This window comes from Panthera tigris, chromosome C1, assembly GCF_018350195.1.
Source record: "Panthera tigris isolate Pti1 chromosome C1, P.tigris_Pti1_mat1.1, whole genome shotgun sequence".
NCBI lineage: Eukaryota > Metazoa > Chordata > Mammalia > Carnivora > Felidae > Panthera > Panthera tigris.
In genome coordinates, this window is record NC_056667.1 from 152,505,756 (window position 1) to 152,523,174 (window position 17,419).

The following is a 17,419-nucleotide window of genomic DNA, read 5'->3' on the forward strand; positions in this document are numbered from 1 at the left end:
AGTCTGATTTAAGGAAATAACAGTAACATTTAACATTTAATGTGTATCTGCCATGTATCAGGAACTAGTCTAAGCATGTTAGATGCTTAGATTGTGCACTTTGGAGTTTGTATGGGCTCACATGTACACTAGAGAGCCCTGATGAATGATAGGTTTTACTATGACTTGTTTACTGGCTGATAAAGATACGGTTGTCGTGTGAAATTCATAAATATGCTGGTTGACACAAACCAAACGTATAACTTGCTTTTATTAAACATTGAAAAAATCAACATATCGTCCAAAGAGGCAGACATCCCAAGAGCTTTAGTGAAAACCAACTTAACATCAACTTGTTTGACAAAGCTTTGAGAATAAATGAGCAATTAGATTCTTAAAGTAGGACTAGAACATGAATGAGCTCTAGACCCCAATACAGTTATAAGCCAACAAATTAGGCATTGTTTGGCTTAATAGTTTTAGCTTTAATGTATATATATATTATTTAGAATATTAGCATCTGAGCTACATAATGACTTTATCATTTTATTTTAATTAAAACAAAGATTTCTGGAACCTCCAAGTAGTCTTTGAAGTTCTCCAATATGGACATATACTAACCCCTATTCCTCACTACATATCAAATGTGAAATAACTGTCAATATAGACCAACATTTTCATACGATTTCTAAGGCTTCTGGCACATAAAATATATAATATCTGTGTGACAACAATGCCATGATTATATACAAAAAAAATATTTAAAATGTTCCTTGTGCAATTTAAGTTCTAAAGATTAAAAAAACAAATGTTCCATGTTAATAAAATATTAAAATATTATAAGCTTCCCATAAATTTGACATTGATTTTATAATTACATAAAGAACACACAAGATAAGGCTTGCACACTAAGTGATTCATCATTTAAATGAACTGTCGAACCAAATATACTTATTTGATATTCTTAGATCTCTAGATCATACTTTCAGCCAAAATACACTTTAATATAACTTATAAACATTTCCAATTAAACTGTAACATTGAGGCAGCAAATGTCAGATCTACATTTGCCTACCTATTTGTGTGTCACACAAATACAAGTCTATGAATCTTAACTTATTCTTTTGTCTAAGTCACCATTGTAGAGAATGTGTCAGTAAGTGAAATCCACAAAAGGTGACGATGTCTCATTTGAGAAAAATGAAAGTCATTAACACCTTGTCTTAAAGTTCTAAAGCAGCATAGTCAGCTTTTAAGGCAAAAAAAAAAAAAAAAAAAAAAAAAAGGCCCAAAATATTATAACTTATAAATTCTGTAATTCTTCTTTTGGCATTAAAAGCCACAGCACAAATTCTTACACTTTAATAGACAATATATTAGTGTACATCTGGATATACATTGGCCAACATTCTCCATCAGCATGACACTGTCCTGTGAAATAGCGGTGTTCGTGAAGTGCACTGTGACAGGGCACATTTAATGGCCATCCTGGGCATCAGGGGACATGGAATGGCTGAGTCTTGACCTTCCATTCACAGATATTGTATTTGATGGAACAGTAACCTAAGAGAAAGAAAGAAGCACAGTTTGCACCCATCAAGTGAAAATGGCAAAGCTCTCTAATTTTCAGTTTTCAACAATTACCACATTTGAACTTCTGTATAATTGTAAGCGATAATATTTAGTGTTCCGTATTCAATAAATCACAAATGATTAAGAATAAATGTTCACTCTACCATAAAATTAAAAATGAGAGAGTTGTTATTTCCACAACAAACAAGTTAAATAATCCATTAACACATCTTAGCCTTCACAAAATTACCAAATCAACTCAAAGGACAAGAGCACAAACAGACTGCAGGCCAAGCTGTTGAAGAGCATTTTTTGCTAGGTTAATTCTGGCTCCTCAAAGCTGCCTTGGAAAATGTAGAAAAATAAAGCGAATTCCACAACACAAAGAATTTTTGTATTGATGGTATATATTAACTTGACATTCCCCTCCCCAGGTACTCCTTGTTTATAAGAAAATACAGCTTTGGTTTTTAAAATGCTGTCATTTGAAGGGCTAAAAAAGTCAAATCTAAGAGTGTTATGTCAAAACAATTGCAGAATGAAAAGTAGTTTTCTTCCTCCCAATAAATAAACTCCGAAATTCCAAGATTCTATGGCAAAGTCTCCTATTTACAAATGGTAAGTGAATGAAATACACTAAGAATTTCCTAAATAGCTTGAAATTCTAACATTTAGAAGAATGTTTTAAAAAATCATCTGGATTCTGGATAGTAAATAGGTATAATATTTTGAAATATTATACATAAAATTTGACAATACTTTTAAAAAATGGTTAATGTCTAGTTATAATTTGAATAGATTCTTAACCAAACATTATCACAAGAGAACTGGAGTACAAAAGGCCACAGATTCTGCCTTGCATCAGAGTAAGTTCCTGAAAGGGAAAATAAAATGGGCAAATTCAGTTTGGATTTGATTTCCTAGTGCTTCATTCATGGCCTTTTACTAAAACAAAGATTGGTAACCGAAACGAATCAACTTTCTTCACTATGAATCCAGGATGGAGTAGAGTAGTTGACACTAAAACAGCTAAAAGAAAAGCTGCCACCAGGGGAAGGAAAACTCCTGCACCTTGTTTAGTATTCACGTGGGGTTCCTTTCCAAATATAGCCAACAAACAGGTAACGACTTTTCATTATGTAACTTTGGCACGAAAAGTTTCAGTGTGTAGGGATTATTTTTGTAATTATTGCCAAATTTGCAGTGGTCATAATTCTTTGTAAGAAAAAGAGACAAATTTTGTTTTAAGCATTTAAAAAACATACCAATGACCCTAATACAAATAAAAGATGTTTACTGTAGCACCATTTATAGAGTGGAGAAACTAGAATCTAGTGAAATGTCCACCAACAAGGAGCAAATAAACTATGGTTCATTCATATAATCAAATACTCCATAGTCTGAAAAAGAATAGTGTGTATGTGTATGTGTAACAAGATGGAAAACATCAGAGATATTTATGAATGGTTTACAGAGGAGTTTATTTTTGTACAGAAAAATTAAATATGTTTATATACTACAAAAGTGGTCTGGAAGGTTTCACTTTAATCTATCACGAGCAATTACTTTAGGGGGAAACGGTATTTCATTTGATATTTAAAAATTTGTATACTAAACTTTCAAGCATGAAAAGACATTATTATAGACTAGTCTATAAATTCTGTGTGGTCAGAAACCTTGACTATTTTAATGCCGTGCCTGGCACGGTATAGATCAATGAATTATTTCTTGAATGGAATACAATAACTTCTTATAAACATTTATAAAGTAAAAGAGTGTTGCTTGAATTTTTTGAACAATGAACATATGACACCTACGATAAAGATTTTTTTAAAGATTAAAAACTTTTAAACATTAAAGAATTTACTAATATGAGCATTAAAGAATTTACTAATATGAGCATCTACTATTTGACTGTCTCAACTTTAAGTTTAAAGAATATCAGGAATATTCTTGTAGTTTTCTTATTCTTGTAAGGAAAATTTGCTATAAAACTGTCATTGATTAATATATATGGAAAGAACTGCCAACCTGAAGCCCTCGGATTGTACAAATTCCAAACAAGGAAGTATGAGTAAAAAGCAGACCAATTAAACAAATAAAAATGCCAGTAAGTTCTGGGCGACTTATCCCATAAGTTCTGGGTGACTTATCTGGTTTCTTTCTTCCTTCCAGGTTTTTATGGAGCCAAAGATAAATTTTACATTCTGAGGAAACGGTTAATATCAACTACTAAATACCATTTGTCACTTTATTTTCATAAACGTATATTCTACTTGTAATAGTATAATGACCTTTAGTAACTGAAGCATCAACAGGAACCAAAAGTAGCCAGAAAGTTCTTGTATCAACACAAGTAAATGATCATAGTTTACTTAATCTCATATTCTCTGAAAACAATCTGCTGATTCACATATAAATCTTTATGCCAAATACATTTTATAAAACAGTAAACTAGATTTATTAAAACTAGGAAGACAAGACAATTCTGTGACTACATGGGGGTCAAAGAGGGGTAAGGTGTGGAAAAAAATCTTAATATGAAAAAAAAAACATGGCATGTTCATGACTACATTTACACTAGAGCAATCAACTAGATAATTGTTCTAATGTGAACCAATTATTATAATGAAGGTTAATTATTCGGGTATGAACCAGAGCCATAAGGCAGGTTGGTACCTGGAGTTAAACTGAACATTTGGGTGCCAAAATATAGGCAAACCTGGAGCCAATTTTCTGATGAACAATCTAAGCCCACTGTCAAAATCACTGAAGATTTTATTTGGCACTATAACTGTTGTTCTATAAAAGAAATGTTAGAATTTAAAACAAACCAGGAGAAATGTTCAGTACAGGATAGAAATATGGGACTTAAGCAAAGATCACAAGGAATCAGAGCCTTTTGGTGTCCATTTTTACTTCCTTTTGCAATATATTTTTTGAAATACAATACATGTACAGGAGAGTGCACTGAACTTAAATAAACAACCTGATGGAAACAAACACAAACGTATATATAATCCACCACTCAGGCCAAGAGAATAGCTCCAGCTCCCTACTGATCTTGTCTTTATTTAAAATGTTGACATTTTCTTTATCACAGGTTTTTGCTTTCATTTAGACATTTAAAAAATCTTGCATTAAGATAACATTTATCTCGATTACTTAGTTTTTTAGTTTCCTCTTAAATTGTGTTGCCTGTCCTTCTCCTACAAACCCCAGCAAAGCCTTTTCTCTCCCTGTGGAAGTAACCCTATCATGATTTTTATAATTACTTCCTTGCTTTTAAAAATAATTGCCACCTACGCATGCATCGTTAAATAACATAATTTAGTTTTGCATGCCGTCAAACTTTACACATAGATATTTTTATAGGTCTTTACCCTGTTGTGTTTAGGTGTACTTTGCCCAACTTACTGCTGTTTGATAATCCATTCTTTGAATATATTATTTATTCTGTTTTTGGATATTAATGTTATATTTACTTAGAGCTATTACAAACAATATTTCATGAATATTCTTATAAATGTGTCCTGGTACACAACACACACCTTTTTAGGGTATAATTAGAAGTGAAAATACTGATCATAGTGTGTCAGTTCCGTGACCTTTACTAGACCCTGTGTTCATTTTTAGTGCAAAAAAAAAAAATTGATTACTTAAGGAATTTTTATTAAACAAAATTCAGGAACTGGCACTACAAAGACTCAGGGCTATTGATAATCTCCTACTGAGAGAGATAAAATTTAGACTTGATGGAACCTCAAGTAATGACTTATAAACAGGATACAATTATAGGATCATCATTTAGAGCCTGCTTTCTATGCTGATTCACATCCAGCTCATTCTGGAAGCAAGGAGAGTTTTATAAGTGAAGAGACTGCCAATTTAGAGCCCGTATCACCAAGCACACAGCTGCTTGCCTGTACAGTTCTGTTGGCCTAAAAGACATTCCCAACTTAATGCACTCTTTTCTGCAATTAGTCCATTGGAACTGATTACTATATCCACGGACTTAGGAAAAGGCACTGCAGTTATGTTCTGTCTAGCTACTTGGTTCTCCTGTGGACCTGATGTGCCACTGCTTCTCAGTCCCAGGCTGTGAACGCCCAGAAGGCAGAGGCTTCGTATTATTCATTTTTGTATCCCCAGCATCTAGGACAATGTTTAGTACTTTTTTGCTTAAAAAATGCTTATCAAGTATATTGAATTGAGAAAGCTTTACATTTTTTTAACGCTTATTTCTTTTTGAGAGAGTGAGAGAGCGAGAGACTGCGTGCGTGCACATGAGCAGGGGAGGGACAGAGAGAAAGGGAGACACAGAATTGGAAGTAGGCTCCAGAGCTCTCAACACAGGGTCCTACGTGGGGCTCAAACTAACAAACCGCGAGATCATGACCTGAGCTGAAGTCGGATGCCTTACCAACTGAGTCACCCAGGCGCCCAGAATTGAGATAGCTTTAGATCAGAAGTGACTGACTTGAAACTGAACCTTAATTTACAAGATTAGAAAGAGAACTATTTTCTTAAGTGAAAATGTACAGTTTATTTGCGTGGGCATATTTCCTCACAAAAATATAAATGTCGTGACCTGTGAAATACCAGTTTCAGTACTCAACACCACCAACTTTTTTTTTTTTTTCTGCCTGGCACCTAAATTCAGATTCTACAAATACTTGACAAAATTCAAACCTAATCTCCTGAATTATTCCTTCGTGTTTCCTCCACTCCTGACAGCAGGCAATATTTTGCCCTGTCTCCTTGTTTGCCCAGATGGGAGCGCCAAGCCCTCCATGAAAACAGCCGTCACTCATGGCTCCACTGAAACACACTGAGGAAAATGGTGAGCGCAGACAGGGCTGGCCTTGGAGATGTGCCCGAGATGCCCTCCCCTTTTCCTTCTCTCCTTGCAGCATTCCTGTCCCTTCGCAGATTTTATTTCTGTTGAGCTCAGTGCTTTGCTCAACAAGTCTCTTACTCTTCTCTAAATAGCCTCTAAAATGATTAGAGAAGGAATTCACAAAACGAAATGCCTAGGGAGTCAGGAGAATAATGAGTACTTTTCTTGTCTTGAGTGTTGAGGAACTTGCAACCAAGACAACTAAGGGGAGAACAAGAAAGACATTTAGGGAGACTACAGCCTCTGGAAAGTCCAAGTTTTGATGCCAGGCTCCAGGCTTCACCACGTAGGACTTCTTTGAGTGGATGAAAGCAACAGAGGGAGGAAACTCACCTCAAATAATTCCCTGTGTCGTTTTTTTGGCATTTGCTCCCCAAAAGAAGCATACCTCCCTTCCTGAAGTTCTCCTACATCTCCGTAAGGAGGAGCTGGCCACTTTGGCAGGGCCTTATTAGACTAGACTTTCTGCCTTCGGTGTCATCTAAATTCCCTAGATTTTCCCTACATTTTTTAACCTATAAAGCCACCTGCCCCCCCGCCCCCTCATTCTCCCACATATGGTAGTTGACTTTGATCATCGTGGGAGCCAGGACTGAAAACTTGCACGTTCCTATTGCTAGTGCGGCTTTTCTGGACTACGGAGGGATTTTCTTTCTGAAAGAATTTTTCTTGCTATGCTAATACAATTTATTAAAATAAGAGTCCAGGGTACTTTCTATATATAGTTATATAATAATGAGCAAACCCCATGTTCTGCACCTGGCCCATGTTGTGGAAAATAGACCGGACATATTTTTAAGTATGTGTAAGACTCTGGACTCTTTCAGCTTATACTTCAAAAATGACCCTTGACATCAAAGAGCAACTTCTGGCATCCTCCCTATTCAGATGCAAGAGCCAGAAAACAATTTCCCCTAAGTATTAGTTTGACAATGTTGAAAATAAACCCACTGTCACCCATCTGATAAAGAAAACTTACCCTTTTCAATTTGGCAGCAGCCTCTCCAGAACGGATTGCAGTGAGCAAACTCTGTCGGATCTGTTCTGGGTCAGAGCTTTGGAATGTTAAAGAACTTTGTCTCTTAAGAATGAATGATGGGCAGTCAGTTGGAGACGGTATTTGGGAATTCTGTTCATTATGTGCAGAGTTATTTCCCTATAAAAATAAGTGCAAAATATTTATATGAATACCAAGTGAACAATGGGCCATTAAAAAAAATTCATCATCAGTATATTTTTAAAGAATCACTATTTGCCACACTGGTGTTTTAGACATAGTTCTGTTTCCTTCCCCAGTGAGTTATCTCTGCTGCCCGAGCTCAGTTGGAAGATGAGGGTATTACCTTCCCTTCTCTTCAACTTATGAGGCTAAGGAAGAAAAGTGGTACCTCTCTTTGTTTTATGAATACACTAGTAATTTTACTGTCCCTAAGTCAAATAATGCTGATTTTTGCCAATGGAGTTGGCCAGAAGAGCCAAATAATAAGAAAAAAAAAATTCCATAGGCTAAAAAAATAACACATTTTTAAAGTTACAAAATATTAGGTTTTCGAATTATCATTTTTGAAAGAACAGAATGGACAAATTGACAATTTTATATTGGTTGAATCTAACATAGCTTCTAATAAAAGGATATTAAGGACCATGCTACATGTAATAGCTTATTTTGTGTTAATGGAAGTCACAGGGGCTAAGTGATGACCATGTTTTCTTTATTTTGCCCATGGACTAAAAAACATTAGGAATTTCCAAATTTAAGAATCAAAATTTAATTAAACTTCTTAGGAAAGAATATTTAATAACCAATTTAACTGGGAACTATTATCAAATAATCTTAAAAATGTCTTTTTTAAACTGCCAAATATCTTTACAAAAGATGAGCTAAACAGAGCTTAGGCAATGACTCAAAAACTGTATTATCTAAATCAAGCTCTGTTGTTTAGGAATGGTATTCCATTCTAAGAAGAAACGCAGGCTTTGTTCCCAAGTGGAGAATTAATCTCTACATCATACATCTCTTCCTGACATTATATCAAAGATAAGAAACATAAATGTAAAATACATGAAGAAATATTCTTCAAGATGAATACTGCTTTGAAATTATGGAAAAATCTTTACTTGGCAATATGGTTAATGTTCTGTTACTCTAGGAATGTTTGAAAAAGTAATATAAAATACTTCTGGAACTGTCACACAAATCTGAAAGTATTCTTTAAACAGTATCAGGGTAAAAGTACACAAAATATTTTTTAAAAATTGCATGGGGATTATCATAATTCATACTATAAATTTCATCCTTTCCTTTGACTATATTATTTGAATCTAGCAAATTATAACACTTAGTTGACCAAACACTAAATAAATGTTCTTTTATGTAAATTATTAAGGTTAGATAATGGTTAAATGATATTTTAGTCAACATACATATAACTGGAAAAGTTAACAAAAATGTGAAATTAAGAAAATTATATTTTGAGATTGAAAATTCTGGTTTCAATTTAAATTATTTATATGTGTCAATGTTTGGTAACTAAGGTTGAATATATATGATAGAAAATGTATAGTTGAGAAGTATCTGGTTATATTAACTAGTCTTAACTGCTTATGTTTCTATATAATTAAAACTATTTTGCTATTATGTAGAAGTAGAGTAGAAAATAAACCATAACATCCAGAAAAGTAATAAACAACTTGAGATAAGCAAAACACAGGAAAATAGAATCAGAACTATAAACTAGTACAATATACAAATGTATGGCAAAGAAAATTTAAATTAAAATAGGGGCACCTGGGTGGCTCAGTTGGTTAGCATCTGACTTTGGCTAAGATCACTCAGATCATCATGATCTCAAGGTTTGTGAGTTCAAGCTCCGCATTGGGCTCTGTGCTGACAGCTAAGAGCCTGGAGCCTGAATCAGATTCTGTGTCTCCTCTCTCTGCCCCTCCCCCACTTGTGTTCTCTGTCTCTCTCTCTCTCTCTCAAAAATAAACATTAAAACAAATTTTAATAAAAAATTTAAAAAATAAATTAAAATATTTCGTAATGATACAATCATTTAATGACCATATAGTAATACCCAATCAAGTTATATGAATTATAATAATTCTGAGAGTAAATAATCAGATGTTATGTATTTTTTACTCTTTATTCCCTATGGTAGCTTGCCATTAGATTAATATGAATGCAGAGTTAAGTAACACACAAATATACAACATGCTTGTTAACCCCCATTTAAACCACGTTGTATAAGAACCTCTGATTTTTAAAAAGGTCACGTTACCTTATCACTCACAAGTAGTTGTGGGATGCCCACAAATTTATTTACAGAAGGAGCCTTCCCCTCTTCTGTGTCAGGTGGAGGTCGGGCAGCTGCACCCTCACTGCATGACACTGTGCGCACTTTGCTGAGAGACTGTGACCGTTTCACTACAGCGAGGGCAAAGGGTGAGGGAGCAGAGCTCGAGTAAGGTCTCGGTGCACCAAAAGTTCTCAAAGTCTTCAGATTTAGTGCAGCTAATTGATTCGCAGGAAGAGGAACAGGTCTCGGGGCTATGGGAGGTGGAGGGGTTTCAGTAGGCTTCTGGTTGCTGATGTTATCATCAGCATTTTTAATCTGGGGCTGTGGAAGAGACGGAGTTGTTTTACTTAAGGGAGAAAGAGTTTGTTCTGGAGGAGGTATCACTTCCCTTTCCCCCTCTTTCTTTATTAGTTCTTTTGGAGTAGGGTTAGGGGCCACATGGACACCTTTGGCAGCTGCAGATGTCACATAGTGACCTGAAACTCTTTTTTGCATCTGTAGGAAAAAAGAACTTGGTTTGGTCTGGGGATTTGAAACCCGAGATTTAAGTTTTGACTCCAAAATATTGTTTATATCTTCCAAATTTGGCACAAAAGGAGCTGTGCCAGTGTCCCTTGTCATTCTGGGAGTAGGTTTCAGAGGACTCCCCATGGCAATGCAGGGTGAGTTCTCCACGCCGTGGACCTGATGCTCTGTTCTTGGGCTCGGCTGTAGTTTAAGGTCTGCCTGTGGCTCCTTTGGGTTGTCGGAAATAACAAGATCTTCTGTTTGGATTGCAGTTTCTTTCACATTTTCACCAGTGTGCTTTTTTCCTAAAGTATGGATCTCGTGATCATCTTTATACCCAGTGGTTTCTGATTCCCAATTTTTCAGTATCTCCAGGGACTTGGGAGGCACTATTTTATAAGTAGTCATTCCAATTTTGGGTATGTACTCTCTTGTGATTTCATTTGAAGGTTTTGGCTTGGGATCATAGTCTTGTCTATAAAGTGGATAATTCTTTGAAATAGTTGAGTTTTTATCAATCCCATCTACAGAAGGCAAAAGGCCATCATTACCACGTGCACAAACTGGATCTTTTATGGTGAGTTGATTCTCTGAATGTACGTTTAGGGGGCCCTGACTCCTGAATTTCCTTGAGGCATCTACAGCAGAATCCTGGGGACTTAGAGATGAGGGTTGAGTTGATTTACTGTTACTTGGAGTTTGCACACTCTCATTAACTTTGAAATTAGACAAATGATGGCCTTGGTGATTCCCCTCAAAACTGTCAGAGGAAGGGTTTGTCTGAATCGCCGCATCTTGCATTTTTGTCTTTTCCTCACTGGGTTGATTCAGTTTTTGGCCTGCTACTAATGATGGAGCTAGATGATTTTCCTTGTAACTTTCAGCAGTATCAGTTTTATGTGCCTGATAGTTTGATAGTCTGTCAGCTCCCATGTCCACACTGTTATTTTTGGCAACACCTCCCACATTGATTTCTGTTATCCTCACTCCATTTTTCATATTCTTTTCTGTGTCCGTTGGAATGACAATTATTTCATTTTGATCTACTAAGGGAAAAAATATTGTCAAGTTAAATGTATGAAAAAACTAGAAAAAAAAACTCAAGTTTTCAATGTCTGCCTCCCCCAAACTGAAGTAGGTTGGTTTGGATTCTACAGGTAATTTTCAGCTAATTATACAAAAGCAAGTAATAGCATTAGGAAGGAAAATCATGGGCTTTGGTATCATAAAAATCAGAGGCTAGAACCCGGCTTGACTGACTACAGTCTGTGTGGCCTCACCATGTAACCTAACCCCTTTGAGCCTCAGTTTGCTCAGATGTACAAAGGTAAAAACTTGTATTATATTTTATATGGCATTTATATAACATGCCAAATAGGAGACGATATTGCCCAGAACAAGCAGTCCATGGAAGACAGCTATGTTTCTCCTGATAGGTAGACTTCATATTTCAGTTAATGTTAAGAATGACAATAGAAATTGACAAATTCCAAGATGTTTTTCCTTTTTTTTGTTTCCTATTTTGACTCTGTCTTTTCTATAACCCCTAGTGTATTTCTATTTCACACCTTACATCAAAAGGGAAACAAGCCCAGTGAATGTTACCAGTTTTAATTAAGGCAAACAATAGTAACATTACCTTTAAGAGTTGAAGTAAAAACAAATTCTCAGTTGACTGTCTTGGTAATTAGGCATCCTTGATAAAGACTTTGTTTTCAGTCATAATATGGGTGATTTCAACTACAGAAAAACAATCACGTGCGCTCTGATTTTTCTCTGAGAAAAATTCTCATGTCAGAGTCCCAGTAGAGAAAGCAGCCTCTCTCTCCCCTGCACTACTTTTCCTCTTAATTCTAATTCAGATCTCCTGAAAGCAAAAATCACTTGCCAGTGTCTAGGTTAACAAGCAACAGCTGCCAGCCAGCAACACGATGGCAAAGAATTGGAATGAGGCATCTGGAAGGAAACACAGGTTTATGGGTGCGCGCTATGTGTTCTGGTCCTCAGGGAAGTGATTTATATACTGGGCTCCTGTAATCAAATGCCCAGAAGAATCATTTCTTCTGAATGACCGACTAACCCTCATCTTCAAAATCCTTAGTGGCTTCCCCTTCCAGATAGGGCAGCAGTTCATACAGCGCAAGTGAAATGTGAGCCTTGGGAGTCAAATCGCGAAAGGATGTCAAGTATTTCTCTAGAGTTGTATCATCACTCACTTTTACTTATAAGATAATGAACAGTTTCACTGCCTAAAATGTCATAAGCTATTCTGAATAGTTCTGTTAAAAAAGAAAAATATGCATGCAAAAAAAATATCATGTTGCCAGGTAAATTTGTATACTTTCTAAGTTTATTTATGTATGAGGGGTGGGGAAGGGCAGAGGGGCAGAGGGAGAGGGAGAGAGAGAGAGAATTCCAAGCAGCCTCCAAACTGTCAACACAGAGCCTGATACGGGACTTGAACTCTCAAACTGTGAGATCATGACCTGAGATGAAACCAAGAGCTGGATGCTTAATCGACTGAGCCATGCAGCCACTCCTGTATACACACAACTTTTATTTACTTTTTAAAAAATTTTTTATATGAAATTTATTGTCAAATTGGTTTCCATACAACACCCAGTACTCATCCCAGTGGGGGCCCTCCTCAATGCCCATCACCCACTTTCCCCTCCTTCTCACCCCCCATCAACCCTACGCATCAGCACTCCTGTATCCCTTGGGTAAATTCCTAGCAGTGCTATTCCCGGGTCATAGGGTAGATCTATTTGTAATTTTTTGAGGAACCTCCACACTGTTTTCCAGAGTGGCTGCACCAGTTTGCATTTCCACCAACAGAACAACTTTTAAAAATATATTAGGGGACTGGATGGCTCAGTCAGGTAAGCACCTGACTCTTTATTTCAAGTCAGGTCATGATCTTGTGGTTCGCAGGTTTGAGTCCTATGTCAGGCTCTGAGCTAATAGTGCAGAGCCTGCTTGGGATTCTCTCTCTCCCTCTCTCTCGCCTGCCCTCCCACTGTCTCTCTCAAAATAAATAAATAAACTTAAAAAAAATACCTTCATATTTTTACACCCTACCTAATTGCATGATTTTTTGGTCATGGTAGTAATATTTTCTATTATGTTGCAAGGTTCTTATATTAAATAGCTAATTTTTAAATGGAATTCATTTTTATTCTTCCTAAAAAATGCAACTGATTATCAGAATATTTATTGTCTATACAAGTGACTTCTCAAAGACTAATAATTATTAGCTTTTGTGAGTAAAAACACATTTGATTAAAAATCATTGAAAAGGCACATTTCTGCCTAGGTTCTTATTACTTCACAAGTATTTTTAACGTCTACATGAAAAGTACTATTGTCAACACTGCTATGAGCACAAAAGAATGTAAGAAATGTTCCCTGGCACCAGGAAATGAATGTAAATGTATTTCTTTCTCTTTTACTGTAGCTCATTATCCAGTGAGTATAGGTATAGTCCAGTTACACAATAGAAATATTTTCCAAAACAAAGTAAATCAACATAAAAATATATTGTAAATTCAGTTCCCTATAACAAACCCTAACTAATTGGTTTTAGAACTCCAAATGTCTATTTTTCACATTTTTGGTGGGTCGCACCTACTTTACTGCTTTTTAATTCTGAATTTCTCATCAGAATCTCACAATTATTACCAATGACAGGGCTTGAAACCTAGAATCACTGCTGAACTCAGTAGCTAATCCATCCTCATACTAATAATGACACTAACCAAATGTCAATGACTGGTTAGGCCATTTTACAATGATAGCCAGTAGAAGTTAAAGGTAGATTTTGTACTATCCTGTCCTCTCCCTACTCAAAACCGATACCAACATCTACAACACAAGTCATTTGACAAAAGGATGACTGAAACAAATATACAGGGTAGGTGAAAAAGAGGGAAAAAGATATTAAAACTCCTTTAAGGATAATAGAAATTATTTTAAAAGTCCCCTATATAATTCAATTAAAAAAAAGTATGGGGGGGGGGACCCACCCAGAGTTGACCAAGGTTATTGCAAATCAAATGCAAACAGAAAAATATTATTACAGAAATACACCTGTGACCCTAGCACTAACTTGATGCCAAAATCTTAGCAAAAATGATTTGATGATCATTTTTAAAACAAGGAAGCAGCATGATTTCTCAGTAAAAACTCTACTGACCATCATAGTGTATGCTGTGAGAAACTAAATCAAGAGGAAAAGGAAGGGGAAATTATGTACTTTTAGAACTTCTCAGTATTCTATCTCAGGATGGTACTGACCACGGGGAAAAAGACTTATTCAGATTAACCAACACATGATGCACCTGGGTGGCTCAGTTAGTTAAGCGTCTGACTTCAGCTCAGGTCATGATCTCGCAGTCCATGATTCTGAGCCCCGAGTCAGGCTCTGTGCTGACAGCTCAGAGCCTGCTTCGGATTCTGTGTCTCCCGGTCTTCTCCCTGCCCCTCCCCCACTCGTGCTCTGTCTCTGTCTCTCAAAAATGAATGTTAAAAAAAAAAAAATTAACCAACACATACCACATAGGTAAAACAATATATATCTACCCATCTGTTTGTGATGCTGGGATAATCCACATTTTATCCAAATATGAATATATATACCATATGTTTTCTAAAAATCTGCATCTAGTTTTGTATATTAATATAACAGACCGGACTATGAGAATTCATCAGCCAACTCCTTCATATTTCCTTAAAATACCATTGTGCACTCCTTACATCTTATATTTGTGTAGTATCATTTTTCCGAAACTCAATGTTAAGTATAGATCTTCCTTAACTTGTGGTGGAGTTACATCCCAATAAACCCATCATAACTTGAAAATATCATTAAGTCAAATGCATTTAATACGTCTAAGCTACTGAATATCATAGCTTAACCTACACTACTTTAAATGTGCTCATAAAGCATTAGCCTACGGTTGGGCAAAATCATCTCTCACAGAGCCTTTTTTATAATAAAGTGTTGAATATGTCATGTAATTTATTAAATACTGTGCTGAAAGTAAATGGCAGAATGTTGCAGGTGGAGGGGTTGTTTACCCTCATGGGGCTGACTGGGAGCTGCAGCGGCTGAGGCCCACCCTCATGAGAGAGTGTCATGGAGCGTATTGCTAGCCTAGGAAAATACCGAACTTCAGAATTCAAAGTAGTTTCCGTTGGATGCGTACCACTTTTGCACCATCGTAAAGTCAAAAAAATCTTAAGTCAATGACTGTATGTATTTTAACAATATCTCAGTATCCCACTAGGTGCCATGAGGAATTTAAAGTATCGGATAGAATTTCTCTGGTTCAAAAGACTGTCCAATCTGGTTGAGGAGTCAAGACCAGAGAAACACATGGCTTGTAATCAAGTAACAAAGTAAGTAAAGTGGCAGGATTTGGACAGTAGTTGAATGGGTGAAGTTAGGTTGGAAAACCATATTTTTGCAAAGAATGAGCATAGCCCTAAAGATAAAACTAAGTGAAATATAATGAAGAGATGAAACTATCTTGATTGAGGGGGTACAGAATACTGGTAAGTATTATACAGAATTAGATGGTTTCAACCTTAAAAATCAGGCAGACAAGTTTCACCCAAGTAAAAGCCACTTGAGTATGAAGTAAAACAAGTTTGACTTAGGAGCTGGTATAAAGAAATAAGAGAAATAGATCACAAGTAAATGCATAGAGAACACATCTTTAAGATCCAAAATCTAGGTTAAACAACCTCTAAGATTTAACAACAAAAGTAGTTCACATAATGGTTAATAGCACATGTTAAAGTAATACTGTCTGAGTTCAAATCCAAGGTCCACCACTTACTAATTATGGGAACTCAAGTGAGTTATATAATATTATTGTGGCTCAATCATCCGTAAAGTGGGACTAAAAATAATAAGACCCATAAATAAGTTAATCCACAAGATTAAATGAGTTAATATAGATAAAGTGTTAAGAATGGCCCTTTGGCACATAGTAAGTGCTATGAAAATGTTGGCTATTAGTGTTTGTAGAACTCACCATTTTCCTGGTTTGAGCCCACTGACTTCAAGTTTCTTACATTGTCCACTACTCTCTCTTCATTGCTTGCATTATATACCATAATGCGTGGCCCTCTGCAAAACAGGATATTGTATTTCATATATTGATACTATTTAAACACACACACACACACACACACACACACACACACACACACACACACCCCAGATGAGAAAACAGGCAATAATTTCCAAAGACAGATGGACTGAAATAATCATCTTTTTTTCCCCTGCCAAATACCGGAAATTTAATAGCAAAGAAAAAAATCCAACTGAGAGGAAATGCTGCTATGAACCATTAGCTTTCATAGAGAGGTCCTATTACAAAGAAGGATCTAAGAAGCTTGGTAAAAATGAACACTTTTCTAAAAACAGTGTCTTTTTGTTATTATTGACTGTTTGTCTTTTAAAGAAAAAGAAAACTAAATTAATCATTTTCATCTTGCATCTGCCCAGGCCAAGTTCTGGCAAATCAGGATGTGGACTGACCTCACTGGGATTTTTTAGTCATAGAAGGGTTTAATTTGGAGACAATCCCATGCAAATTATGGTAAAACTTTGATAAAGATGGTTTATTTTGCCTACTTGATTCCATCTTTATTCATGATGTGGCATTTCTAATACAAGTGTACTGTAGTATAGATTTCAATTCCTAGGATCAAGTGGCAAGTGCACTATCTTCATCACGAAGTTGACTGTGAAAATATTAGTAACTTAACATCACACTCTAATATGCAGAATTGTTTTACATATCAGTGAAAATCTTGGAGGAGCATTCACTGAAAATTAAAAAGTGACAGGGATAGAGAGGGAGGGAGACGTGGAATCCGAAGCAGGCTCCTGGCTCCAAGCTGTCAGCAGAGAGCCTGACATGGGGCTTGAACTCATAAACCAAGAGATCATGATCTGAGCCGAAGTTGGATGCTTAACTGACTGAGCCACCCAAGCGCCCTAAAAGCTTACTTATTTTTGAAAAAAAGTTTAAGCAGGGGAGAGGCAGAGAGAGAGGGAGAGAGAGAATCCCAAGCAGGTGCCACGCTGTCAGCACAAGGCTTTATCCCATGAACCATGAGATCATGACTTGAGCTGAAATCAAGACTT

At 36.0% G+C, this 17,419-nt stretch overlaps 1 protein-coding gene across 5 annotated transcripts in view; it reads right to left on the reverse strand.

The window, feature by feature from the left end:
• Positions 1–232: 232 nt before the first annotated feature.
• The window catches only part of COBLL1 (cordon-bleu WH2 repeat protein like 1), a 168,339-nt gene continuing 151,152 nt past the window's right edge, over positions 233–17,419 (reverse strand). For 3 of the 5 annotated variants that reach the window (XM_042994579.1, XM_042994577.1, XM_042994580.1), the window contains 4 exons: positions 16,299–16,393; positions 9,733–11,303; positions 7,431–7,607; positions 233–1,542 (listed from right to left, as the gene is read on the reverse strand). In XM_042994579.1, coding sequence (XP_042850513.1) covers positions 1,456–1,542; positions 7,431–7,607; positions 9,733–11,303; positions 16,299–16,393 — 1,930 coding nt within the window. In that variant the 3' untranslated portion in view covers positions 233–1,455. The remainder of the gene's footprint in view (positions 1,543–7,430; positions 7,608–9,732; positions 11,304–16,298; positions 16,394–17,419) is intronic. The other 2 variants (XM_042994581.1, XM_042994578.1) reach the window with 1 other exon arrangement.